Raw genomic sequence first — 26,607 nt, 5'->3', positions numbered from 1 at the left:
GACGTTCGAATGGCACCTTGGAGCTCATGCACGTCTCTACTAAGCATACTTCATGCTTCTTACGCGCACTTCCCTTTAACATGCATTCATTATCATGTTTTCCATGTTGCTATCTAAACAAGTGGTCATTGTTTCAATCGCTCCTTTTCCTTTGTCAATGCTGATACTCATACTTTCTTAAGAAAGAAAGTCTTCTTGAGCATAGCGAAACGTTGAGCTGTCTCGACTCCCGCGCGTTACACGTAGCCGCGGCGCGTGGAGGTGATAACGTGAAACACATGGGGACGAGCAAAGAGGTTGAAGTTCACCCATCAGCGTAGCCTGTCATTATTGCTTTTATAGAGTATATATTTTATTTCTTTTAGAGACGCACCCCCTTACTACCACGAGCCTCGACCGTGTCTTCTGTTAGATACTGGCGTATCAACATAGTAGAAACTCGGAAAATAGTCCTTTAATGTCGCACTTTCGCGGCTCTTTCTCGCGGACTCCACCAAGGAGTGGGGCGATTTCTATGCCGCGTGACTTGTCACAGACCCCTGCCATCTCTCGACTTGGAAGCACTGTGAAGACGCCACACATCCAAAAGTGTGTCGTTGACCAAACAGAGGACGATGATCACCCACTGGAGCACATGACGGTCTACTTCGAGGAGGAGGACCTTAGACTAGTTACCACTGGGCTTCTCGGAAAGGGTGGTTTTGGAAAGGTGTTCGATGCCGTTTCCAACAGCGGTGATGCTTACGCGCTCAAGGTGTCATCAAAGCGCATGAGCGAAAATGACTGGAAGCGACTAAAGGAGGAAGTGACACTCATGAGTCATTTCTCGCGCCACCCCAACATTGTCAAATTTTACGCTGCTGGTAAGGATGAAGATCGCGCCTACGTGGTAATGGAGCGCTGCGCAGGCAAGTCACTCCACGATATCATAGCCAGCAGGAGTCTTGATGTGCCGGAGATTTTGTGGATTGGGTGGGCCCTGATCAGCACCATCTCCTACATTCATTCCAAAGGCTGCATTCACCGCGACCTGAAGCCACAGAATCTTTTGTTTGACAATGAGGGTAATTTAAAGATTACAGATTTTGGTCTTTCCAGCCGCATATCAGAGGCGCATCCCCGCAAGACGGTTGCGGGGACGGCAATGTACATGGCGCCTGAAATGGCAGTTGAGGTTTACAAGCGAATGACCCAGAACTCGGACGCCCCGTCACTGAGCTACGGCAAGGAGGTGGACACGTGGAGTATCGGTGTGGTCCTCTATGTGCTCTTGACACGCATGAATCCATATCTCGAGGCGATGGAGCAAAAAGGTATGCACCAGCTGAACAAGGGACACAAGTCACTTGCCCTCTTTAATGCTGTAGCGGGCGCTGCGTGGAGTTGGCCAAGAGAGTGGAAAGGTGATCCACAGCTCTGCAGGCTTGTGGAACGCGTGTTGCACCGCGAGGCATCGAGGCGCGCCACGCTAATGGAGGTGCTCGAGGACTCTGTGTGGAACCGCCGGCCCCTCTCCTGTCCACTTTCTCTGCTACAGAAGCTCAACTTGCTGGAGCCTTCGCCGTCAGGTGCACTGCCTCTGAACAACCTTGCCGAGAATCTACAGTTCCGCCCGAAGCGCACGACAGAGGCGATGCTACGCGAAGGACTAGAGCGTGTCGAAGCCACTGAGCAACGCGGTCGTGCTCAGGTGGAGCTTGAGTACTATGAAACCTACAATGTCCTCTGGAGTCTTCTTACTCTGGCGCGGGCGGAAGTGGACACCAGGGCTGACATCCTCCAGTCTGAGGAGGTGCAGCGAGGGAAGCTGCGCAATCAGTTTCTGACTCGCCAGTCTACTCGTGACAGGGGTGGCAGCGTCTCGTTGGTGTCAGAGGTTGCCGATTGCGAGACAACCACCCCTCGTGCATCTCGATCAGTGCGTCGCAGCGTCAGCTTGACCGAGGAGGAGCGGGGCAGAATCGTGCGTTCTAGCCCGGTCCAGTACGCAGTGGTGTACCCCGGACGCGACACCGCCACTCGTTGGAACCTCCGTGCTGTAGTCTCGCTTCCACGCGACATGACGGACGAAATTGAGCGCGAGTTCAAGTGTATGAACGGGCATCTGATGACAAAGTTGACGTCGATGCCGCACGGCTACAACGGTTTCGACTGCAATGTGTGCGATCGTGGCATTCTCAAGATCACCGGCGAGTCGCCAGCCTTCCGATGCTACAAGTGTGACTACGATGTGTGCATGAAGTGCGCATACTCCGGCAAGTTTAAAGACGTCAGCTTTGTCTGCGTGACATGCGCGAAGCGCTTCACTTCGACCGCAAAGCTGCAGGGGCATTCCTTGCGCTGTCGCGGACCGAGCGAAAGTCCCTCACCGCGACGATCGTCGCGCATGAACACCATGCTCTGGGACGAGCCGAAGAGACCGAGCTTACTGGAGGTACAGCTGCCTGAAGCCTCCCAGAGCGAGTCGAAGCTACACGCCAGCCGCTGCCGCTCGGGACGCCGCACGTACAACCGCACATCCACTGGTGGCCGCATCAGCATTGGGGACCCGAATGTGCACAGTGTGGTGGACTTTGACGCAATGGTGGCCGAGCACCGCGAGGCGGACTTTCCTGATGTGAGTGCCTGCGCATCCGCCACCGGCCGCGAACTCTCGCAGCAACGAAAGCTCGCGGGTAATCGGCGCGGCCGGCCATCCACCATGTCCAGCGGCAGCCTTTCGCTAGACTTGCCGCCGCAAGTGCAGGTACCAAGCAAGGGGTCGCGCGCACCAGTGCAGCCACGCAGCTCGGCGGAGCTGCGCGATATCATGGAGGAGGTGGAGCAACAGAAGCAGGCAATGCGCCGTGACCCCCTCTTGTACGGACCAGCCACGCCGCCGCAGTACAATAGCAACGGCGAGATTATCGGCATCGCGGCTCGTCGCCGCGCAGAGAGCGTGGAGATGACACGGGCAGAGGTAATCACGATTCGTGCAGAGGTCGCGAATCGGCCGCACGAGCTGCAGCGTCAACCGCGCGTACCGCGCAGCGCCTCCTCATCACGTCTAGAGAATGCGCCTCAGAGCCTCCACAAGCGGCGTCGCGAGGAGTGGCAGCAGCCCGTGCATGCACCATCGCCATCCGGTGCGGTGAACCGAGTCGCCGTGGAGGAGCACGTGGCGAAGCATGCTGTCCTGCCGCCTCAGGTGCCGCGCGGGAAAGGACAACCACCACGCGCCCCCTCCGTTAGTGGGCATACCGCACAGGGTGGCCCGCCACTACCGCGCCGCGGCCCAGCCGCGCCGTCTCCAGCAGCAACTTTGAAGACCCACCTCAGCGCCTTCCAGATCCCCGCTGCCATTCCTCCTAAGAACTTTACCTCCATCCGGCAGTCGAGCTACTCCATGACGAACACGATGGCAGCCACGTACAGCGCTTCCACAACCGAGCCGGCAGACCGAGCAGGAGCTGCGAACGCTGCTCTTGGCTACGGGGCTGCTTCGACACGCAGCCATGCGCTAAGCCGACCCAACGGTGCCTTTTTGGCGTTGCCGCGCGAGGAGCACAGTCGCCGGCAATTCTTGGACGACTTTCTTAGTGGTGGCTGGGTGCGTTTCTACTCCTTCACAAACGAGGACACTGTCGTCATGTACTACTCACTGCAACCTGGTCGCTACGGGGCCATGTTCCCCACCGAGGCGGGCGTCGGCACTGCTGTGTTAGATGTGTACGCGAAACTGGTCCTCTACGTACCGTGCATGAACAATGAGAGCACGAACCGCAGCCAACCCCACCCACACGTGCAAACGTTCTACGACGAGGAGGCGCGTATTCTTAGCCTGACTGAGGCGCAACGGTACCTAGGCGGTGTGCTACGCTGCATCACAGGATTTGTAGATGAGTTTAGTCGCTTGAAATCCGAGGGTCTTACTCCAGCGGCGGTGCATGCTGCCTATATTCATCACCGTAGCATGTCCCATGTGCCACGGGACACGAAGTTTGTGTACATTCGCAAAGTGTTCCCCGACCCCTCTGGGTCTTTCACACTGTTCCGCCTGTCAAACCTGCGCTCGCAAGTCGTTTGTAACGCCATGGTAGATATTCGATGGCAGAGTGATCGGCGCCACAACGTTGGGCAAAAATATTACATCAACGCGGACGGTACCGCTGAGCCTTTTCTCGTCGATCAAACCGGCATTTTGTCGCAGCTGGAGACGGTCCTCAATAACAACTTCAGGAGGTGAAGAAGACAGCGCATCTTGAGTGGGTTGCCTTCGCATTTACGCGCGGCTTCTTTCCCATTATTTGACCGTTCTCTTTTCTTTAATGCTGTTGTCGGCCTTAGATTTCCCGTGTGTGACGCAGCATTAGATGCGTAACCATGACAAGAGTAGTGGCACTGTGACGCTGTGCACTGGTGATACTTGGCAGGGAGGACAAGAATGATATGGAGACCCCAATTCACGTGGCATGGTGGCAGGCTTTTGGACAGAACATGTGCGCGTGAAATGATGAGGTGCATGCTATGTACTGTGCAAAAGTTCAACTTAACCACGATATCTTCTTCTACCTTTCCGATGGCGTTTTTCTTTGAGCCCCCTGCTGCAGGCACCACTTTCACTTTCGATCTCGTCCCACAAACATCTCAGTATCTGTTCGTGTGACTTTACGCGTTTTTCTCCATTTTCGACCGCATCCCCCTCGCGTTTGCGTCTCTGTAAGCACCCTTTCTTTTCCATAGAATGAAGAGAGAACGAGGGAGAGGAGTGCAAGAGATCGTGGTAGTGGTAAGGGAAGCAGCGAAGAAGCAACCGACGTGCTCTCAGTTTCTTCTCTCTGCTGGTGTTGTTGCCAATGGCTAGTGGTTGAGCCTATGAATGTGCGCGCTTGGGTGCGCACTACATATTATTTCTCTTCAGCTTATCGCACCCACATGTCTGTTTCTTGGGCTGCTATGGCGTTTGTCAAAGCTCCTGTCCCCCCATCTACCACTTCCAGCGCCACCTCCGCCTCTTCTCGTTGTTTCTCCGCTCCCGTACGTTCCTCTTTTCCAGTTTTTCTCCCTTGCCTTGTGGCCATAGAATTGTGATTTTCTTTTGTTTCCACGCCTTTCGGTTTTCTCTTTGTTTGTTTCGTCTCCGTGTTGCGCTGAGCAGATCACCCCACCGCACAGACCAGCCCCTCCACTTCCTCCAGCCACAGGGTCGTTCCACACTCCCCATTCCTTTTTCGCCCTGAGCAGCAACGCCAAAAGAAACAGCAAAATTAAACGTCTGGAAGACGTCGCCGGCATCGCGCGCGTGACACGACAGGGAACACTGCTTTCTTTTTTTTTTCTGTTTATTCATGTCATTTTTTTCCTTTTTGCTTTGCCGCACGTTTTCGTTTTGTCGGCGGCTCTCTCGCTTTGTGGGCAAGACGGCTTAGATCGCACAAAATTGTCTGGACGCGTTGTATTGTCCACCAGGTGATGTATTAGTCCTCTACACGCCAAAGTGTTTCAAAACAGCAACAGCCGCAACAAACCATCTGTTCCTCGCGAAGGACAATGTTGCTGCGTTTAACTGGAAGGGTTCCAGCACCGGATCTACTCGTTGCACGAACTCAGCATCCTGCATCTCCCTTCTCACCTATCCTGTTTATCTCTTCGCGCTGCCACACATCCCTGTGTAACCCTCTCCTCATGCTTTGTGCCTTCCTTCTTCTTACCATGTGTCCCTACTTAGGGGCCGTGACGAACTGCAAGTAAGCACCTACACAGTGTGCCGCACAAAGGGCTGCTTCATCCAGTCTCTCTTCTTGTTTACCGGACTGATCTTTTCTTTGATGTTGTGCGTCTCATGTGCTCGTGCCTTCGCTCAACACACACTCAACAACTCTCACTCCCACACCCACACACCAGAAAGGAACTCCTTCGCCTTCGCCTCTTCCTCCTCAAGTTCCTGAGAGAACGTTTCCGAGGCTGCTTTGCATACCTAGAAAGCACCCATGCCAGCGAAAAAAGCCAGTCGCGCGAAGTCGTCTCCGGCGCTCGCTGCCAAGGAGTTAGAGTTAGCGCAGGAAGCCGAGCTTCTGCGCCAGGAGACGCAAAAGGGGCGTCTCCGAAACGAGGAGTGTGAACTGCGTCAACGCATCGAGGAAGAGGAGCGAAAGCTGCTCGAGGCGCATCGGGTTCGCGAAAGGGATGTTCGCAACACGTTAGCTGAGGTGGAGCGCAAGGCCTACTACGATGCTAGGGAGCAAGAAATGTTGGCCAACGTTGCGCAGAGAGTACAGGAGCTGCAGGAGGCTCAGGCGACGCTGGCGCTCAAGGTGCAGGAGAACGACTTGCTCGAGAAAGAGAAAGCGTCGGCGCTGCGCCGAGTAGCGCTACTAACAAATGAGTTGGAGCTGACGCAGCTGCGGCACACGGACTCGCAGCAGCGGGCGGTTGCAGCGGGCCAGGCACACCAAGAAGCGCAGCGGAAGTGGGAGACCGAGTACGATGCACTGCAGCAGGCTAATCAAGAGCTGGAGATGAAGTACGCTACGCTGGAGGGCCAGCAGGCAAGGGCAGCTAGTGCTGCAGAAACTGCTGCTGTCGACGATGATTCAAGGGTTGAGAAGGCTGCGGCAGTGACACTGTCAGGCGACGACGAGACAGCCATGCTCCTGCGTGTGATGCAGACTGAGGCGGAGCGCTACAAGGCGACGGCCACGCAGCTACAGGAGGAAGTAACTCACGTTCGCAAGCAGGAGGAGAAGTCAAACTTACTGGTCGGCATCCTGAACACGCAGCTGGAGTCTGTGCGCGAGGACAATAAGCGGCTACACGAACTTGCCCAGAAGCGGCAGGCGGAGCTGGAGGTGTCCGGGCAGCTGCGCCGCGACGCGCAAGAGTCCCGCCAGAGTGCACTGCGGGAGGTGGAGCAGACCCTCTCCGCTGCCGCCGTACAGCAGCGCCAGCTGGAGCTGGAGCTCGACGTGCATCGCACAGAGGTTGAGAAGCTGACGGTCGAGCTGTGCGAAGCGCGGCAGGAGTGCGCGGCAGTGAAAGAAGAACTCAAGGAGGTCTCGCATCAAGCAACCCAGCAGGCGAAAACTGACCACGCCACCAACATGGCGATGCAGGTGGAGTTGGCCAATCAGAGGAAAGAGCTCGAGCTCGCTTTGAAAGCCAAGGAGACGGCTGAGGATGGCAGGTTTAACCATAAGATTCTCACCCGTGCCGAGATTGACAGCCTCAAGACACGGCTGCAGCGACTGCAGGAGACGATGGAGCGCAAGGATCGCGAGGCATTCGAGACCATTGCGGTGCTCAAGGCAGACATCGCGAAGGAGGAGTCTGTCAGTGATCAGCTTCGCCGTGAGCATGAGCTGGATACGAATGTGCTACAAGCGCAGCTCACGACGACGACGACGGAGCGTGACTCCCTTCGTAGCGCACTGGAATCGCTTCAGGATTCCTCCAGGAGGCGGGAGCAGGAGCTGTACGAGCAGCTCACACAAGTCACTGCCCGCTACACGGTCACAAGCGAGGAGCTCGAGCGCCTTCAAGCTGATACCGCGCGGAAGGAATCCGAGTACATCCACAACACTGTCTGTCTCAACGCTGAGCGCGAAAACCTCAAGATGAAGATTAGTGAGATATCTGATACGGCTGCGCAGCAGCGGCGCACCCATGCTAACCACGCAGAGCAGCTGCGCATGGAGGCGGAGCAGATGGAGGGCCGCCTCACCGAGGAGTGCCAGATGCAGCAGTCTGTGCGCGCGAAGGAGCACGAGCGCGCCAACATGGCGGAGCGTAACGTGTGCCGTCTGCAGGAACACATTCGGGAAATGGACCAGGCAGCTCGCATGGACAGCCTGACGCATGACGAGGCCGTGAAGGCACTGCAGGCGGAGGGCCGAGACCTCCGCAGTGAGCTAAGAATCGCGAAGCGCACGATTGAGCGCCTGGAGTGCGCAATCGGTGACCAGGCTGGGTACCGCCAACTGACGGAGCTGAACGACAAGCTCACAAAGGAGTTGCAGGTGTACCAACGCAATGTGTCCACACTGAAGGATAAGACGGTTGCTCTGCAGGTAGAGGCGGAAACCATGGGTGGGTACAAGGTCAAGAAGGCGCAGGAAGAGAAGGAGCTGATGGCGCGCCAGCTGCAGCAAATGGAGCGGCGATACCGTCTCCTCGCGCCCCTCTTTACTCAGCTTCGAGTCCTCGTCGAGACCCACCTCGCCTCTTACATGCACCCTGAGCTGCACGCGACCCTAGAGGATTACGACCGGCAGACGTCGCTGATGCCATCCAACCCTCCTGAGGGCAACTGCAAGGAGGCTGACGCTGCACTGGACGCCGCCGCGACCACCGCCCCTGTCTTTGCTGCAGCTGTTCAGGAAAACTGCGCCGCCACTATACCGGCAGTGTTGCAGCCTCGCCGACCCGCCTCTCCCAGCACAGGCCACAACAAATTTCTCAAGGATTATTCCATCCGCTCTAGCCGCATCGTGACGGGAACGGATGCAGGCGACGCTGCCTTTGTCCGCTTACCTCCGATCTCCAATGTTTGAGAAATTAAAAGGCGAGTCTAGGCAGCTCACAGCGGTGCAGGCTCATCTCTCTGTAGCGATGTGGTGTGTGCATGCGGCGTCCTTTTATATCTTGCGCACTTCTTGGTGTGACCCGTTCGCGCGCCTCTCCCCCTTCTCTTTCTTCTTCATGACTTCGTTGACTGGCTCCTTGATATGCAAAAGTGCTGATGTGTAATGCCGTTTCTCATGTTGTTGTGCGCGTAGTCACTTGTGTCAAACGCCCCCGTCTCTTTTTTTCTTTTCGCTGGAATTCTCAGCAGATCATTGGCTGTTTGGCATCACATGTATCTCTTTTTTTTTTCTGCCTTCTGCGCTTTCCTCTCCCTGGTTCGTGTCCGTGTTTCTCTTTGTGTGTGTACCCCCATTTGCTTCACTTCTCCGCTTCTTTCTCTACACCGGCCTTCCTTCTCTCTTTTTTTTTCATCTCTCTCGTCTTGGCGACTTTTTGTGTGCCCCGCCCTCCGCTGCCAACTCCCCTGCCTTCTCCATTCCCCGCATTGTCACTCTCCCTCTTTCTGCCTCTGCGCGTGCCTGTATCGCGACGATACTTTGCGAGGTCGTTGCCCCCGTCATGACTACCATTGTAGAAAAGGGAGTGGGAGCGAGTGTAGCCGTGCTGGTGGAACGCCCACAAAACGAGAAAGAGACTACTGACGATGACCGGCCACGAAGCCACTCAAGAGCCGGTCAGGGGGGGGGGGCAAGGTACTGAATACCTGTATGTTTCACCTTTTTTCTTAGCGTCGGTGGATTTGCCCGGGTATTTCATCGTGTTCGCTGTTCTCCCTCCTCCTCCTCCTCTCTTTTCTATCTCCCTATGTAGGCGCCTCTCTTTCTCACTGTTGTGCGAGTCCCGTGTGTGCTTGTGTACACCACATGTAAAGTATGCTCTACTCCCTCTTTTTTTTCGTTCTTTCCTGTTGCTGCCAGAAAAGAGTCCAGTCTTTCTCCGAGAAAGGAAAAAGAAAGAGCACCGCAAGTCCCGCCTCTGTCCTGTGCATGTCACTCACGCACCCAAAGTTACTCAGGGTTGGTCGAGGCGTGCATCGCTGCCTCTTTCCCGGGGAGCAGCGTGTGAATGAGCCAGGTTTTCTCTTGCGACATGGTGCAGAGGAGTCGTCTTGGTGCAGATTCATGCACCACTCTTGCCTACGGGCACACCCTTGTTGTATTGCGCAAAAGAAAGCGGCCACCCCTTCTTCATCGTGAGCTTCCCACATTCCCATGCCACGTTCCTGACCTTTTCCCTTCATTTTTTTTTTGCTATCATCTCTCTCTCTCTCTTCGGGGAGTTACTCGGAGTTTGCTCCCTCTATATCTTCGCGCGGCTCAGGAGAAGCTGCCAGCGCCCTGCGCCTTCCACAGATTATCACACAAGCGGCTTCCTCCAGAACCGCTACTTTGAAGGTCAGCTCAACAGCTGCTGGTCTGCGGTCATTTGGGTGAAGACAGTAGGGCTCGTTTGTGTTATATATATATATATATATAGCTTTGCTCACTCAAGGCACTTCCGCTCTTCTTTCAATTCTCATTCCAGCAAGACGCATCCAGGTGATTGCACCTCAGTATTCTCACAAGTGCTTCGGAACCCCATGGTGGCTGCGGTCGCTTGGGAGAAGTCTCTGCATTTCCCGGCACACCCACAGATACGCTACTGCTCACCGTGTTAACCCTTCACCTACCCACCCACACACGCATACAGGCGCTCCTCACCCCCTCATAGACATGTACGCATAGAGGCAAAATACCAACGCACACACAATACAACCAAGAGGAAAGCAGTAGAGCTTCCACTTTCACCCCGCGTCACCCGAGAGCGAAACGGCGAGAAGGGGGTGCGCACATACAGAGCATTCAAATTATTATTAGTTTTTTTTCTTTGTTTCTTTGCCGCCACCAGTGAGGACAGCCGGCCAGGTGTTCTGTGACACAGCCCTCTCTCCAGAGCATACATACAAACACACTTACGAGGAGATTGCTGGCTACGTCGGCCGTCTTTTCTCTTCTCTGTCTTCACGACTCTCCTACCCCGTGCTCATCTTCTCACACTCAGCACGCACACGAGCAGTATCTTCTCATCAATGTCGACCGCTGCTCGAACGCACCTTCTTCCCAGTGGCACCGAAGTGGATGTGGAGAACTGCTTCCCCGTGGACGACGCCCCAGCGCGTTCGGCGGATTGCATTAGCTGGGGTCCGCACAACGTATTGCAGGTGTGCACACGCTGGACCGTTTCGATGTACCTGGCAAATCTGCTTACCCCTGCGTTCCAGCGAAGCGTACGCCAACATCCCCTAACTCACCGCAGCGATGGAGAATCTGTCGAGGTGGTTGTTGGCGCCAAGTGGAGTACTGCCCTACTTCCCGAGGTGTACTATCCGGCCACCGCTCGTCTGTGCGTGCAAACGACCAGTAATCTGATGGTGTATCTCGTTTCTCGTCACGGGGCGAACCGCGTGATGGTGAGTCACGGAATCGGCATCGCTTGCGCTCGCGGCGGGCTTACTCGACTCCCCGCTCACGGCGACAGCAGCGTCGCCGAGGCTTCACGGAGTGAAAGGCCTCTCTCGCGCTCCCCCGCCGTCGAACAGCCCTTCATCGGGGAGCTCAACGCAGGTGCTGCAGAAACTTCAGTAAATCCAGTGTCAAAGCCCAAGGCGAAGAATCTATCCAATGCGGCTAGACGGAAGAGAAGACGGCAGGGGAGCAGCAGCAGCAGTGCGTCGAACAGTAGAGCATCCTCGTCGAAAAACAGCATTGCCAGTGACCCAAGCTCATCATCAGGGAGTCAGCCTTTAGCGTCACATTTTGCTCCCCGGTTCAGTGCGTCGACCGCTAGTGCTGGCAAGGGCAAGAATTCGCATGAGAGTGCCATGTCAACGCTCGTGGGTGCACGCAAGGCCGATCACCCAGCTACTGCAACCGACACTACAGAAGCTTACAACGCCTCGACAGAGAATGACGACATCGGCGCTGTGGTAGACTACATGTGGCTTGATCAGGATGATCTGCTTGTTCTCACCACCAAGGGACTTCACCTGGTGGCCCTCTCTGGGAACTTGTCAGACATGGGTGGGCCTGTCACGCTCTCCCTGCCACCCCCCCTGTATAGGTGGGGATGCGAGGATGAAGTCGCTCAGCTCGGGTTTCGAGGCCCCACTCCGTTGTGCATGGCGACCCTCTTTACGGATGGGCTTGCCGCCACAACTGCGACCCCCGCTGCTCTCGCGCGGCTGCGGCGCATAGTGGTGATTGCTAGCCCGTATATGCTTCGCGTCATCCACGTGGCGCGCACCTCACCGGCAAACTCGGCTGCAGTGGTGCACCTCGCTTACACGGTGGAAGTGTCGTCGTTGACGTCGGTGCCGACATCCGTGTGCGCTGTGGCTGTGCGGCGCCCAGGGTGTACGGTGGCGCAAGCGGAACAACCGCCGCCAGGGTCTGAGGTCGACGTGGTGGTTTTTGTATCCGCTCCGGGTGTGGTGCTACGGGGACGTTTTGCACTGGGAGCGTTGTCATCGTTTTCTGACTCTGTGTTGCCATCGACCTGCCGCTGCGCTGTGTTTCAAACTGAGGTGCACTACGGCCCCGACGTCCTCACTGGTGAGGTGTGCCTGCGCCGGCTGATGGTGGTTCCCTTTGCAACCGATTCCAGAGACGCAGTTGTTGGTCTCGGCGACGAAGGAGCTCACATCAACTCGCCGAACACCGGGCTCGGCAATGCAGCTGTCGTGGTTCTTGGCATCGGTGAAAAGTCTGTGCACGAGTTTCTGCTCTGCGGTTCGTCTTCGATAGCACTGCTCCAGTGCCCTTTGCTGGCAGGCTGTAGCGAGATGCTTCTGCGCAGGTGTGCCGGGATCGCGGGGGTAGCGCTACACCCATCTGGTACACTGGCGGTAGCGGCTGTGCAAACGGGGCAAGCGAACCATGAACCAACACACCTGTGGCCCGTCTCGGTAGACACGCGCGGTGGGTGGCTAAGGAGACTGGTTGAGCTGGGTGGTCTTGTGCCCGACGCGGTAGCTGGCCAGCTGCACGAAGCTTGCGCGTTCAGAGGGGGTGTCGCGTCGTACGGTCCCTCGGGGAGCATGGTGCACTCTATGCTGCTGCAGCAGACAAGCACATCTTTTTTTCTATTTGAGCAGCTTTTTCCTGGCTCTGTGGTGCAGTCCAGAGAAATTCACCGGTATGCGCAGGCGCATCAGCAAGCACGCCAACTGCCGCCCATAGAGACGCTGCACCAGTATCGGCTGTCGATGATGCCTGGCAGCGTCCAACCCTCGCCAACCCCTTCTCTGGCAGACATGCCCGCGCGCCGTCGATACCTGGGGTTGCGAACCCAGTACGGAGTAGACCTTTTCTTACGGTGGCCTCTACCGTCGCCCACCGTTGCCGGCGACGCAGCAAGCGGTGTGTCATCCATCTTCGCCTCGCCACCTTCCATGGAGGCGATGCAGGCCTCATGGGTGTGGTGGCGACTGCTGCAGCACATTTGGGCAAGCTGTCCGTGGGATAGGCCGGTGCTGAGCGAACTTGTCCTCTCCAACGCCGTGAGAATCCTCGCCAAACGCTATCGCTACGCAAACATGACGCTAGAGGGCTCGGAGAGTCTTCGAGATTACGCGGCTAACGCGACGAAGTTGGAGCGTTGCTCGACGAAGCCCGACGAATTTGACGTTGATGGCGCAATTGCCTTTATGGAAGCCTACATCAAGGCACAGAAGATTGCCTTACACAAGAACAATGGCAATACACAAACAGCGCCGTCGTCAAGCCTTCGCCTCATTACTGCCGCGGATTGTGCTGAGCCTGCGGCCCCAGGCGGAGGCAACGAGAGGTTGCCCCGCAAGGCTGCGGCAGACCCTCCGCAGCCGGCGGCGCAGGTGCACTGGTGCGTGTCACCGTCATGGTTGTCCTCATTACAGGCTTTTTTGGAAGCCACTGCGTACAGCCACCGACGGAGCACTGATGCCTCATCCGCGGGCAGTAATACTTTCGGCACCTCATCGCCGCATCTGTTCCCCTGTTCCCTTTGTGATCGCCCCGCGTGCGCCCCCTTTCTGCTGAGTTTGTCAAGCACATCGACGCACGTCCCAGCTAATGACAACACCGCAGTAGAGTGCGATGCATCTGGTACGGTTCCAGCGTCGCACACCACGCTCTTCTCTGGTACCACATTCAGTCCTCTCTCCTTTTTCTCCGAGGATTACGTGCTGACACGGTGTCTTGCCTGCGGACTGAGTGACTTCGCAGACGGGCCGCGGTGCCGCGTGTGCGGTGGGCTGCTGGAGTGAGCACTTTTCCAGCTGGCCGAGATTTCCTCGCTCGACCGTGGCCCATTAGGTGCTTCTCCTAAGCAGCGACACGCCGCACTCGGAGATGAGCGCGTAAGGTGGGCGGGCGAGCGCAGCCACTACACCGCAGTGGTTCTCTCTTTCTCACCCCTTCAACTCTTCACGTTTTTTTGTTGTTGTTGTGGTTGTTAGCTTCAAAGAGGTGTCCTGGGCGGGGATTATACGATGGCGAGGACATAGCGTAGAGGATAAACGCTGACAAGAATAACTCTCGTCTTCTCTCCTCTTCATTTTATTTTTCGCCCCTTCCTGAGCCAGCAAGCGAGTACGCCACTCCCTGTGGAAATTTCTTTTCGCCCTTTCGATCCTTGGGAGGATTTCTCTGGACACAACGCTATGACGGGATTGGCGGACGATCGATTGTTCTTAGTCCAGTGAACGTGGGATCTTTCTTCTACCTCTTAGTGCTGCTTCTAGTTTCCATTTCCTTTGATAAGGGCCTCCCTTAGAGACCTTATGACCCCCTTCTCTCTCGCGCTCTCCGCTGTTTGTGCCTCCAGAGCATGCCCCGCCCATCCAGTCTCTTTTATGCCTCAATCCAGTGAGACAGGAGGCTGGAAGGACGAGTGGCTCCACGCTCTTGTCCGTACACAGGCACAGACATGTACGCGCATCGATGCTCCTGTATAAAAAGACGCACTTTATTCCTCTTGACATGGCCTCCGAGTAGTTCTCTTGCCCTCCTATTCCACCCCTCTCCCTCCCCTTTCCCCTCTCTTACGTTAGCGAAGGACAGGATGCATTCACGCGCACACTTATTCGGATATGCCACATGTACGCCAGGTTAAAGCTGCACAACTATGCAAAATGAATGCGAAGAAGAAAGTATGACTCATCGACGAATAGCCTCTCTCAGCGACGCAGAGCGTTGCTGCGCTCGCGTACGCCGGCTTCGACACTATTCATCTCGTATACCGCTTGACCAATTTGTCAAGGACATCCTTTTCTTCCGTGTGTATGAGTGTGGGTCTCGCTGTTACTCGCTCTGTAGTGCCTCCTGTGTGTGTACCCCTGTCCCTATATCCTCTTGTGTCTACATGCTCCAACTACCATCCTCTCACAACGGTCACTCCTGATCCTGCGCTGCAACGGGCGTCTTTTCCACGCCTTTCGCTTTTTGTGTCTCCTTCACACGGTCTGTTGCCGTTTTACTCTTGTGCCATGGGGACCCTATGCCTCGACACAAATTCAACGCCGGCAAACGCCGTGAGCGTGCCTCTTCCTCCTTCTGATCAGCCTCATTTTCTTTCTCTGTGTGTTTTCAGCTGTTGACCCCGTCGTGGACTGCGCGTTGGCAGTGCCCTACGTAGACGTGGACTAGCACGTAGTGCTTTGCTCAAGTCTGCTTGAATTGGTGACAAGCTGCACACACAAAAAGGCGTCACGCAGTCCCCCTCCCTCCATCAACGTCGTCGTCCGCCTCGCGTACTTCGAGCGTCGTGCGGGAGCTCATGAGTGGTAGACCGACGAAAACGCCGTTCCGCGTATTCGGCTCCCCCTACACACTGTCCCTGCATCAGCATGTCACCTACCTCCGTCTCAAGCAGGTCCCCTTTCGGGTGTACTGCACGAGCTTCACCACTACCTTCGTGTACTCGCTGTACTACCACGCCCGCAGCGTTTTCTGCACGTTGACTCCAAGTGGCTCTTCTCCGTTGCAGGTGTGGCAGCTGGCGGAAGCGGTGGAGCTGGACGAGGACGTTGAGGCCATCGCTCGCTCCGCGAAGGGCGAGGTCAGTTACGCTGGTAAGGGCAGCTGTGGTGGCGGCGGCGTTTCGCACCCGGATGGCGCCGTGACGACAGCTCCGCGTACGCAGAGGCTCCTGGTCCGAAAAGAAACGCATCCGCAATTGCACCTCGCTTCTTGGTGCGTAGTGGTGTACGCCTGCTGGTGGCTCGCGAAGACCGGTGCCATGTTTCGCTACATCCGCGGCGACGCACTCGATGTGCTGGAGGGATACGTGCGCTACTTCTTCCCCATCCCAGGCATCGGCTTTGCCCGTTCGATGGCCCCGCGGTTTCGCGAAGTGATGAGGCGGTTGATCTCGGCGACGGGTGTGTCTGATATGACGGCGCCGTTCATGGAGGACCACTTCCAGCGCTTCTGCACGGCGCTTGAGGCGCACCTGCACGAACATCCGAGTGAACGCTTTCTACTTGGCACTCCACACCCGACCCTGGCCGACGTCACGCTCAGTGCTGCTTTCTCCGGCTTCTTCCTCATGGACGATCCGCCGTCGTCGATGCTGGCGGACCAATTCCCATGTGTGACGGAGTACGTGGAGCGGGTAACGGGGTGGCGTGGAGCCACTTTCGTCGGCACAACTAAAGATGCCGCCTTCACGGATGAGGGAGCATCCACAGGCGGTGCCAAAGCTGGCCCTGGCATCATCACCAACGACTTCGCTGCATCAGCCGCTAACAGGAACACCGACTACCCCGACACGGTCCCCGAGTCTCTGGCGCCGTGCTTCGAGCTCATAGCAGAGGTACTTCCGTTTCTCATGTCACAGTGCGCCTCCTTCAACGCCTTTATGGCTGGCGACGGCATCCGCACACTGCGTCGTGAGCCGCTCGAGGGTGAGTGGAAGGGCTGTACAGGATATCTGATGCCCCAACTGGTGAACATCCGCTCTCTGATGATTGTGGACGACAATGTCAGCAGCGTGCAGGCACGCTCGCAGGACTTGGAGATCGCATTTCTGGCCGCACGTGAGGTACTCGATGACAAGTTGCACGACTTCGGAAGAAGGGAGGATGACTCAAACGGCACCACGCCGCACGATGTCAACGCCCGCCGAGTCAACGCACCCGAAGCTGACACCAGTGCGACCATTGCGCTAGAAGTTTCGAAGAGTATGTCAAAATCAGCTGATAGGGACGCTGATGACGCTCAGCACCTGTTGCAGCTGGTACAGGAGGACACTGTTGCGAACGAGTCCGCCACAAGGATAGAGGGGACTGAGCTCAAGAGACAGATGGGGGCAGCGGTGGAGGCTGCGCAGTTTCGGCAGCCGCTGAATTTGAGCACGATGCGAGCCGAGGAAGCAGATTTCTATCGCGCTTACACGGCGGCAGCTCGCTACAAGGTGGCTGGTACCGCTGCTTCCCTCTCCGACGTGGTGCCTCCTGCACGACAGACGATGAGCGCTGGCAGCACGGCAGTCACCGTGCGTGGATCTGTGAAGGAGCGCTTGCAGACGTTGTACGCGATGCTGGCGAAGATGAGCTGCCCGCAGTACACCCTCACCTCGCTCTATCACGGCCGCCGTATCTACGTCGCTGCCATTCCGGAGTACGAGGTGGCGAAGGTGCGTAAGGCACGTCAGGAGGCAAGGAAAAGAAGTACTGTTGCATGAGATGTGGTAGACGTTACTCGATCGGGTTAGGACCGCGGGCAGTACGACTTCGCGAGGGGGGATATGTGGTGCCGATGTATTTCGAAAGAGGGCTGCGTGCTGCCGTCTACTTGCTCCTGTGTCGGCCAGTGAGTGTAATATGGTTGCGCCTATCGCTATTGTGCATGCTGCGCTGAGGTCCAATACTGTTGGCCTTGTCTCTCTCATTCGGTTTTTTATGCCTCCCTCTGCGTCTGTGTGTGTGTGTGCGTGACGGCGGAGCGGAACCAGAGATAGACACGTACGCACAGACTCCGTTTGCCCTTTGCGATGCTCGCCTGGCCTCCACTATATGTGTCGGCCTCAGCAGTGTTGCGTTCTCTTCACATGTATTCACGACTCCAGAATTTGTCCCTGAAGCGCAGCAGCACAGAGAGTCAAGTAGCGCCTAGCATCTCGGTTTGTGTCATACTCCTTTTGTGGTCAGTGAGCGCAGACTATGAGGATATGTGTCTATCGATTCTGAGCACGAGGGGGAAGAGGAGGAGGAGAGGGGGGGAGGCGGCTGCAGCTACTGGCAGGGTGACGCGGAAACCAGGGGCGAGGCGGGGGCACGACGGTATTTCAAACTTCACTTTCGTCAACCGCCCCAGCTCTTCTCGTGCTCTTACAACCCTTCAAGTGCTTTCTCACGTTTCTGTTTTCCTGAAATGCAAGCGCTATTCTGCTCTACCTCATCACATTCCTTCATCCTTTCCTTTCATTGTGAACGTGTTTATTTTTTGTGTGTGTGTGTGCGCGTCTACTCTGCTGTGGACTCTCCTCTTCCTCCTCTTTTTTTTTTCTCGAGTTCGTGTGAGTTGTGCGCACGCAAAACTAAAGTCATTTGTGCCGACTCATTCGCTGATGAGCAATGTGGCCCACCAGCATGGCACGTATGAGCAAGCGCTCCATGAAGTACCAAACCAAGCTACGCCACCGATTTCGAAACCCATCCGTTCTGCCGCTGAAGCAGACAAAAGCACAGCGTGACGAGACCATCCGCTCAGTGCTGCAGGTGCGCAACATCAACCCCGCCAACCAGTCGTCCTACCGTTATGTCGAGCAGCGACTCTACTCAACTGGGTCTCGACTCGATCGCGAGGGAGTGAAGCTGAATACGACGTACGCCCTTCAAGGCCTTGGCGACTTGGAACCTCTGCGCAACAGCAAGAGCTTTGGCTTTTCGGAGCGAGAGGCACTCAAGTACGACTCATTGCAGGAGGCAGCCAAGTACGAGGCTCCGCCTGTGCCCTTCACCTCGCTGGCGGCGCGCAAGCTCGCCGAGGGAAAGCTGTGGCCTAGCGCGCCTGAGCCGGATGGGATGCTAAGCAGGGAGGTTCGCTACCTGCGCCACCGCGCAAACATGTCCCCGTCTGCACAGATCTTTTCGGAGAAGATCGCCTATCATTTGCGGCGCTCTTTGAAAGCCTGTCCTGCCCACATCGGCGAGCAGATTGATTTTGCACAGCTGGTGATCGAAGAGGTGATTGTGTCGCGTCGCTCCAAGTTGGTGTACATTGTTTGGGCTACCGTTGACCTGGCCGCGCGCTTTGCAATGGAGCCGCAACTGCATCGACTCAATCACTGGGTGCAGCGGCTCATCATGGAACGCATTCGAACCCGGCCGAACATTCCGCAGGTTTCGTGGATCTACAATGGCGGCCGGCTGGAGCGCGAGCTGCCGTGTGAGCTGAAGGAGGAGATGCAGGCGTACGCCAGCGACAACTCGTCGACGCTGGAGACGCGGGTCAAGTATCTGAAGGAGATGGATACGGTGAACCAGCGCATGCGCAACATCCCATGGTTCATGCCGTATCTCTGGAATAAGGAGGAAAAGGCTGGCAAGACGCGACGCATGCGCAAGGACTTGGAGGAGTACCAGCAACGGCGGCTGGCCGCGAAGAGGGATCAACGGGAGTTGGAGCGAGACAAGAGCGGACGGAGCGTGGCGCCGCAGATTGGTGCGCCACCTGCCTACGTCCGCTAACAACCCACGTCCTGCGACGTTGTTGCCTCTTCGCTGCTGTGCGATCTGATTTCCACTTTTGCCTTTCTCCATCACCTCCCTTTTTTCGTTCGTTTTCATGCGTTGCGTCACTGTGCCCGTTTCTACTTTCTTCCTCTGTTGTCTGGCAAGACGTGACCTGTGCATCTTCTGCTCTCTCTCTCTCTCTCTTTCTCCGCGCATTTCATTCTTGTTCTGGAGGGAGTGCCCGAAGGCCCCGTCGCGTTGTTTTCTTCGTTTCCCTTTCCCCGCCCTTTTGCGCGATCGTCCTCATGACGGAGGCGGCCAACCACAGCCCATTCGCTTCCCAGGAGAGGAAGAGGGAAAGGGAGCCATCTTTGTCTCACAGAGGGTGGAGAGCAAAAGACAACAACAACGCAACGGATCAAACGCAATAATCAAATCTATATATGTGCTGTGACAAGCACCCACGCCATGAGACGAGAGAGGCTGAGGCTCTTGGGGGCAACGCGGCAGGGAGTGGTGAGAATAAAGGTTACCATCAACAAGAAGTGACCTCAGGGCGGTAGCCAACTGAACCGCATCGCTCCTCTTTCATTCCTCATTGATGCACACGTAGGATGACCTATGCCTTTTTCTTTCAGGTTTCCGACCCCCCCCCCCCATCGACCCGTGTGTGGTCACGACCCTTCCGCTGCTCACTTTGCTTCCCTCTCCCTTCTTTCGCCTGACATTTCTCTCTCTCCTTCGATTTGCGCTCCGCAGCGCCTTTGCGGTGTTGTGTACCTTTCCTTCCTCCTTCCTCTTTCCCATCCAACAGTTTGCGTCCAGCTCCCCCCATCACATCCGCGTGCGAGTGAGTGATTGTTTGTGCCTGATAAACCTCTGATGCGCCTATACAAATCTGCAGTCTCTGAACTACCCTCACCTCGTTTGGTTTCCTTTGCGCGCTGCGTGCGCGGTTACTCACCCTAAAGCTCAATCACAGGGGTTCTTAGACAGATAATTCTTTTTCTGTGTCGTGCCTGTGGGCCATACACCACCTCCCCCCCACTTTGCACCTTCCTCCTCGTTTCCCTAACTACTCTACGATACCCATCCACATACCCTTACTCATCCATACATACCTAATACACGGTCAGATGTATTCCATCACTCTTTTACCTCTTATCTTTTGTAGGATTTCAGTTTAGGAGTTGCACTGCCCCTTGTTTATTGTTTTTCTTCTTCTTTCGCTTCGGTCATCGCCTTCCCCCCACCCCCACCCCCACTCTTGCTCGTCTCTCGGTTGCTTTCCTTGTGCCTCACTGGAGTGAACCGATAGAAGTTTCCCTTTTAGGCACTCGCACCTTCGCCAAGGCAAAACTATATACCTCTCTGTGTACTGCCACTCCTCACTTCCCCTGTTACCACCGGTGCAGTAATGGAGCCCATTTTTCATGAAGCTCCTCGCGTGCAGGAGGCAATACTCGAGAGTCGAGTGCAGACTTTCTACATCACCCCTCGACCCCCAAACAGACACTTGCTTGATGCTCATGGTGGACATCGCTCGACGCAGGGAGTCACCGATAGCAGCAGCTTACCACGCCGAGCGCCCGGTCAGCTGCCGCTTCCTGCGGTTCGAAAAGCATCAGCTGTTACCCAGCCAGACTCTCGACCTATGTTCGTTCCAGTACGACCGTTGGGCGCTCTTTCTGGTGGTGCGGCTGCTGTGCAACAGCGGCGACACCGTTCGCCTCACTCCACAATGGAAGAAGAAGCGGCCGCCGCGGCCAGTCAAACTCTGGTGCGCTTGCAAGTCGCGCGGCCCACAGCATCACTTCGGCAAGATCGGCAAGGACATCTCTTGCCACACGAAGCGTGGCAGCCACTCATTCTGACAGCGGTCCCTGATCATACACCTCAGAAGCCTGTGGCCTCCGTCTCGAGCCCTCTACACTTTGAGTTTTTGGCGTCCGGCACAACGTTGGACGCTCCAGGTTGTGACAGCGCAGGGGCAGAGGGAGCTGGCACGATCTCGTCCCGGTGGCGGCTGCGTCGAGGTGACCGCCGTGCAGCGCAGTTCTCGCTCCCCTGTGAGGAGCGGAACGGTTACGCGGCCGGGAGTCGGCAACCGCCGCACCGAGTACTGCACTTGTTGGGCTCCGCCATCTTCAACAACTCTCCACTTGGCACTTTTCTTCCGTGCCTAAACCTGCGGATGGCATCGTGCCACGCTAGCAAAACTGCTCAGAACATTGACAGAGAGCCAACATCACAGCTCTCTCTCCGCTCATATGGCCGACAGTACACACGACCACGCCGTAGCCGATCTCGCACAGAGACGCTTGCCGTGCACCTCGGTGACGCTGAGGCACGCACCTATCGTATCGAGGTGCTGCAGGGCGAAGCGAGTCCACTGCAGTCTTTGCTGAAGACGTACCCAAACTGCGTCTGGGATGGGTCAGCGTTCTTCCTGCTCCCTCTGCTAAACGAACAGCAGGAGCCCATCGACGCTCTGCCATCACTCCTTACACGAGAGTTGCCCCTGCGCGGGCGCAGCCCGGACGAAGAGAGCGACACGGCCGTCGCCACAGGCATCACGCCACCTTTGGACTTTGGAAGGGAGACGACCGACGAAATGGTGCTCCCTGACATGGCAACAACCTTCTTGCGCTCTGCCAATGCGTCATTCGGCGGCGCAGGTGGCACTGGCACATTGCTTGATACACCGCTTCCTCCGTCATTGGGAAGTGCGTCCGTGGGCGGGGATGGTTCAGCCGTGAAGAGCACCAGTCTCGCAGCCCACAGGGCGGTCGGCATGCCAGCTGCATCTGTCGCTACCACCGCTGCCCCGGTCGTACCTCGCTGGAAGCGCTTCAGCACGACCGCCGCCCTGTATCTGGCTCTCGGCGAGGCCAGTGCTTGTGATGTGGCACACTTTCCCTACGCAGCGGTCCAACTGTGCGACTGGGACGACCTTGTAGGGCAGCAGAGGATGCGCATCGAAGCAAAAGTGAGCGCCTCCGCGGCTGTGATCAGTGCACTCAAAAAAGGGACCCACAGGCGGCATGACCGGCTCGTGCCGGTGGCGGTCATGTTCCCCATGTCCCGCAAGGGGGTAATGCGTCGGCCCTTCTCTCTGACAACGCAGCCCTTCAGGGATGCCGAAGTGTTTCAGCTCTTTTACTTGCAGCTGCTCTTTCGCGCTTACTTCGACGTCCGCTTTCGCGGTATGACTTTCACACTGCCTGGGCAGTCAGCTTGGCACCTTCGCTCCGACCTTGTCGCCGTGCGTTCGAGTGGTCGCCATCACGTCGCCTTTGAGCACCCTACGAAGCGCGATGAGTGGCTTCTCTTTCCCCCTCGCACCCACCTTCTGACGTTGCTTAACCTGGAGGAGGCGGTTGTGCCGCTCTATTCGACCCCGGCGGAGCTGCAGGAGACGTCCGCGCTCCCACTCTTTGGTGCCGGCGAAACCTTGCCGTGCGTAGGCATCGCCGGCCGCAAGCTGGCGCAGTGGGCAGCAACGTTGGAGGTTGGCAGTCCTGAAACGGCCTTCTTGGCGCTGGTAGCTCTCTTCGACCAAATGAAGGGCCAGTTCGAGTGCACTCGTGGTGAGCTGTGGCGCCGCGCCACTGGGGGCCCCCAGGCTGGCGCTTCGTCCTTCGTGCCGCTCTTGTTCCGCTGCGCTGAGTGCACCGCTGGGGCATCGTTGCGGCACACTGGTGAAGGCCTCTCTCGTTTTTTTGTTCCACCAAGCGAGCGAGCTGCCGCTTCTGTTCCCGTTGCGACTACGACGGGCACACATCCTGCGGGTGACGTGTTGCCCGTCTCTCTTTCGAGTGGTTCACCTCTTCCGTGCATCCCGGTGAATGGGTCGGCAATCACGACCACAGCCAGAGACGCATCCACCGCGTCCCCTAAATCATCAGTAACAGTGATCCGGGACCGACTGGCCACATCTGCGACCATGGACAGTCATACTAAAGTGCTATCTGTCGCTGTCGGTACGGACGCCAACTCGGATTGCAACCAAGGTAGAGCGAAGGCATTTGCTAGCTTATTGAATACAGTCGACCAGGCTGGCACCAGATCGGTGAGAGAGACGCTGTGTGCCTCCAAGAGCATTCCGCCTGCGTTGTTGCACATGCATTCCGTTGATGCCGCTGCCGGCGCCATGTCCACGCAAAGCCCCAATGCTGCCGCCGTCTTGGTCTCTACTGCGGATGCGGCGCAGGCGAAGGAGGCCGAGAAGACCGAGGAGTCGCCGCTTCCTGTCGTAGCAGACGCCGAGGATGTGGGTTTGGGCGAGGCGACAATGGCCCACGGCGAGCTGTTCAACGCCTCTGTTGGTCCGTTGAGCCCGCCTACGAAGGGGGGGAGCTTGGTCACGCGCTGGAGTAACTACATACAGACCGGCAACTGCGCCATCTTCAATGGCCCTACAACTGACGTAGAGGTGCTCGGATTTCTCGGTCGAGGCGGCAGCAGCCTTGTATACCGCGGCACCTACGGCTCGTGGCGCCTCCCCGTGGCAGTGAAGGTGTTTGTCATTCCGGATGGCATGGACCACGAGCAGTACGTGCGAGAGTCTCTCACCGATGTCGCGTTTTACGTCTTGATGAATCAGCTCGAAGACTTTGGAGTGTACTGTGGCGGCCGCGCCCATGATTTCATTGTGAGCCGGCAGACACCGAAAGGGTTGCCAGCGGAGGCCGCCAGCGAGGTGCGCCGGGGGGAAAACGATGCGAGAACACAGCTGTGTTACTTAGTGACAGACTTGATGGATGGAACACTCGGGCGCTTTTTGACGGAGGACGATGCCGACTTTGACCCTGTGTACGACAAGCTACTCAACTCTGCCCTCCACGATGGTGAGCTTTTCCAGCTCCTCTTTACCCAGCTCGCCATCAAGACGCTGTTTAACTGGAAAGTGCTGGATATGATGCTGAACAATCAGCTTCGTGGTGACAACATTGGGTACCGCTACGTAGCGCAGCCGCTGGAGCATGCCTCGTATCTCAAGGAGCACCCAGAGGAGGCTGTGGCGCTATCCGGGTCGCGCCAGTACTACGCTGGCATTCTGTACGGCTTCCAGTTCGGACCTGATGAGCCGTTACACTACCTGCGCTTTCCCGCCGAGACAGGCACATCAGATCATGCGAAGTTGAATCTTCTGCGCTTTATAGGCATCATCGATGTGGGGCAAGGCATGCAACCCAATGTGGCAGAACTCGTGCGCAAGGGCTACATTGGGGAAACGGTGCTTGACTCGTGTATCGAAGATGATGGCTTTGGTCGGTACTGGCCACTTGACGAGCTGTACTGCCGCTACGTGGACGTCGAGGGAACTCTTGCGAAAGACGTGGTCGCCTGGGCCAGTGCGCGGTGTGTGACCACGCAAGGGGATGCTCTTCATGCGCTACGTGAGCTGTTTGATCACTTCTACCCGACCTTTGGCGTTGAGGCACCAACGGAGGCGGAGCGGGACACGTATATGTGTCTTTCCTGGACCTCGACGAACCTAGCGAACCTCAACGCTGCATACGTGTACCGGGCCGAGTGAGCAAAAAAATGAACTCTCGCAAAGCGGCTACACATACATCGGAAAGACCCAAAGCCTCACTGTTTTATTTTTTTTTCTGCCCCCCCTCCCCCCTCTTTGTCCGTATGTGTGTGTGTGTGTGTGTGCTGCGGCTGCTGCTAAAGCGGCGGCAAACACATGCAGCGCTCCAATCGTAGCTGCCGCGCCTTACGTGCGGTTCCCCCCTCTTCTTGGCTAAGATACGTCCTGTCTCAGCGGTGGTATCTGCCCCCTTGTAATCGTAGCCTGCGCTCCTTGTACATGTCACACTAGGATTACATTGTGTGACTCTTTTTTTTCGTTTTTTGGAATACCGTATATTCTCGTGCGTGTGCGTGTGTGTGTGCGTGTGGGTGTGTGTGCGTGTTTGGTGGCGCGTATTCACCCACCGTTTTCTTTGCACTGTTTTTCCTTTTGCTCACCGCTCCCCTTCCCATCACTGTCGCTTTTCTCTTCCTCCCTTTTCTTTTCTCTCTCCCTGTGCATGAGATTCAAAGCGGCCGATCTGCTGCCCTTCAACTCCGTAGTGCTGCTGCACCTCACTGCTCTTCATCCCTCTGTAGCCATACGAGGAGTCTGCCTTGTGCATTGGCCGCGGCGGTGTGCAGGCCGGATGACGGTGTCGTCACAACGCTTTGGTAGCCTTCCTGCAGCTGTGCCGGCATTGTCCCCTTCGGAGCACTGCACACACGCACACACCTCATGTGCAGCGGTTGCGTGCACTTCAACGCCCCACCCCCTGGCAGGCGGCATGGATGCAGCGACCTTCCCATTTTTCGAAGCTGGCTTTCTCGCTGTGGGCAGACGGCGTGGGGCAGAGAGGCGTCGAGTCAGGACCGGCCGCGATGCCCTGCAGCAGCAACGCATGTCCATCGACAAAGCGGTGGGGCGGGGGCCTGGTGTGGCTGGTGCTGCGGGCCAGACCCTCCACGCCATTGGCGCCCCGCACGGGCTTCGCTACGGCGGGAGGTGGCGTTGGCGCAAACACTGGCGCCGCCGCGCGGGGCGGGCGGGCTTTCGGCGTGGGGCCGTGCCGCGCCGGGGGCTGCGGGTCTGGCCACCGGCGCCAAGCGCCAGGCCAACACCTTTTTAAAATCGCGCCACACGATGCGACACGCTAGGACAAGAGCCACTTGACAGCCAGCGTCCGACACTACAGGAACAAACATGCCGAGCGTACGAGAGGACAAGAGGCCGTCCTCGCCGAGTTTCGCACGGACACTTATCTGGACCTTGGACTCTGGAAGGGGCATGTGATTGGCCGCGTCGAGATGGAGTGCAAATGCTGTGTTGCCTGCTGCTCCGCAAGCGTGGCGGTTCCTCCACCGCCCCCCCCTCCCCCGCTTATGCTTGCGGAAGGCGTCTGACCCGGAGTAGTGACCGATATGCCACGCGTTTTTTTTTTTTTGGAGCGCTTGAGGCTCACAGCACACTTTGTTTCACGCTATGGTCGTGTACGCAACGACCTGATTACGCACTTCTCGCTCGCGCTGCATGAGCTTACCCCGTCAGGTGTTGATTGTTGCGCTCTTGTGTTTCTTCACAACGCCACGTCCTGGTCTCTTGGCTCTCAGGCACATGCTTCATCACCGTCCCTTTCCGCTTGATACACCCACGACTATCGAAGGCGCGCGGCCCCAGACTCAGAGCAACATCCCACTTGTCGTGGCCCATGCGGTGGGCCAGCTAGACACGCTCCCCATGACGGACGCAAAGGAAATAGACAGGCAGCAAGTCTGCTAGAAAACAAGGTTACCCTGGAAGATAGGGCCCAGAAGCCGAAAGTGCGAGC

General features: G+C 57.0%; 6 protein-coding genes across 6 annotated transcripts, besides 1 other annotated feature; all 6 read left to right on the top strand.

The window, feature by feature from the left end:
• Positions 1–457: 457 nt before the first annotated feature.
• Positions 458–4,225, top strand: LPMP_355470 (protein kinase, putative; the record flags this gene model as incomplete). Its single annotated transcript, XM_010705176.1, has 1 exon — positions 458–4,225. The coding sequence occupies one exon, from the start codon at positions 458–460 to the stop codon at positions 4,223–4,225; it is 3,768 nt and encodes a 1,255-aa protein (XP_010703478.1).
• A 1,744-nt stretch (positions 4,226–5,969) lies between these two features.
• On the top strand, positions 5,970–8,528 carry LPMP_355460 (hypothetical protein; the record flags this gene model as incomplete). Its single annotated transcript, XM_010705175.1, has 1 exon — positions 5,970–8,528. The coding sequence occupies one exon, from the start codon at positions 5,970–5,972 to the stop codon at positions 8,526–8,528; it is 2,559 nt and encodes an 852-aa protein (XP_010703477.1).
• Positions 8,529–10,630: 2,102 nt separating this feature from the next.
• On the top strand, positions 10,631–13,843 carry LPMP_355450 (hypothetical protein; the record flags this gene model as incomplete). The annotated part of the gene is made up of 1 exon (XM_010705174.1): positions 10,631–13,843. One exon carries the CDS (start codon positions 10,631–10,633, stop codon positions 13,841–13,843), a length of 3,213 nt encoding a protein of 1,070 aa, XP_010703476.1.
• A 1,511-nt stretch (positions 13,844–15,354) lies between these two features.
• LPMP_355440 (hypothetical protein) lies at positions 15,355–17,262 on the top strand (the record flags this gene model as incomplete). The annotated part of the gene is made up of 1 exon (XM_010705173.1): positions 15,355–17,262. One exon carries the CDS (start codon positions 15,355–15,357, stop codon positions 17,260–17,262), a length of 1,908 nt encoding a protein of 635 aa, XP_010703475.1.
• Positions 17,263–18,154: 892 nt separating this feature from the next.
• On the top strand, positions 18,155–19,270 carry LPMP_355430 (hypothetical protein; the record flags this gene model as incomplete). Its single annotated transcript, XM_010705172.1, has 1 exon — positions 18,155–19,270. One exon carries the CDS (start codon positions 18,155–18,157, stop codon positions 19,268–19,270), a length of 1,116 nt encoding a protein of 371 aa, XP_010703474.1.
• Positions 19,271–21,449: 2,179 nt separating this feature from the next.
• On the top strand, positions 21,450–24,797 carry LPMP_355420 (hypothetical protein; the record flags this gene model as incomplete). The annotated part of the gene is made up of 1 exon (XM_010705171.1): positions 21,450–24,797. The coding sequence occupies one exon, from the start codon at positions 21,450–21,452 to the stop codon at positions 24,795–24,797; it is 3,348 nt and encodes a 1,115-aa protein (XP_010703473.1).
• A 674-nt stretch (positions 24,798–25,471) lies between these two features.
• Positions 25,472–26,515: a repeat region.
• The last annotated feature ends 92 nt before the right edge of the window (positions 26,516–26,607 follow it).

Source organism: Leishmania panamensis, assembly GCF_000755165.1.
Source record: "Leishmania panamensis strain MHOM/PA/94/PSC-1 chromosome 35 sequence".
Taxonomy (NCBI): Eukaryota; Euglenozoa; class Kinetoplastea; order Trypanosomatida; family Trypanosomatidae; genus Leishmania; species Leishmania panamensis.
The sequence above is the reverse complement of the archived record's forward strand: the minus strand, read 5'-3'. Positions and strand labels throughout refer to the sequence as shown.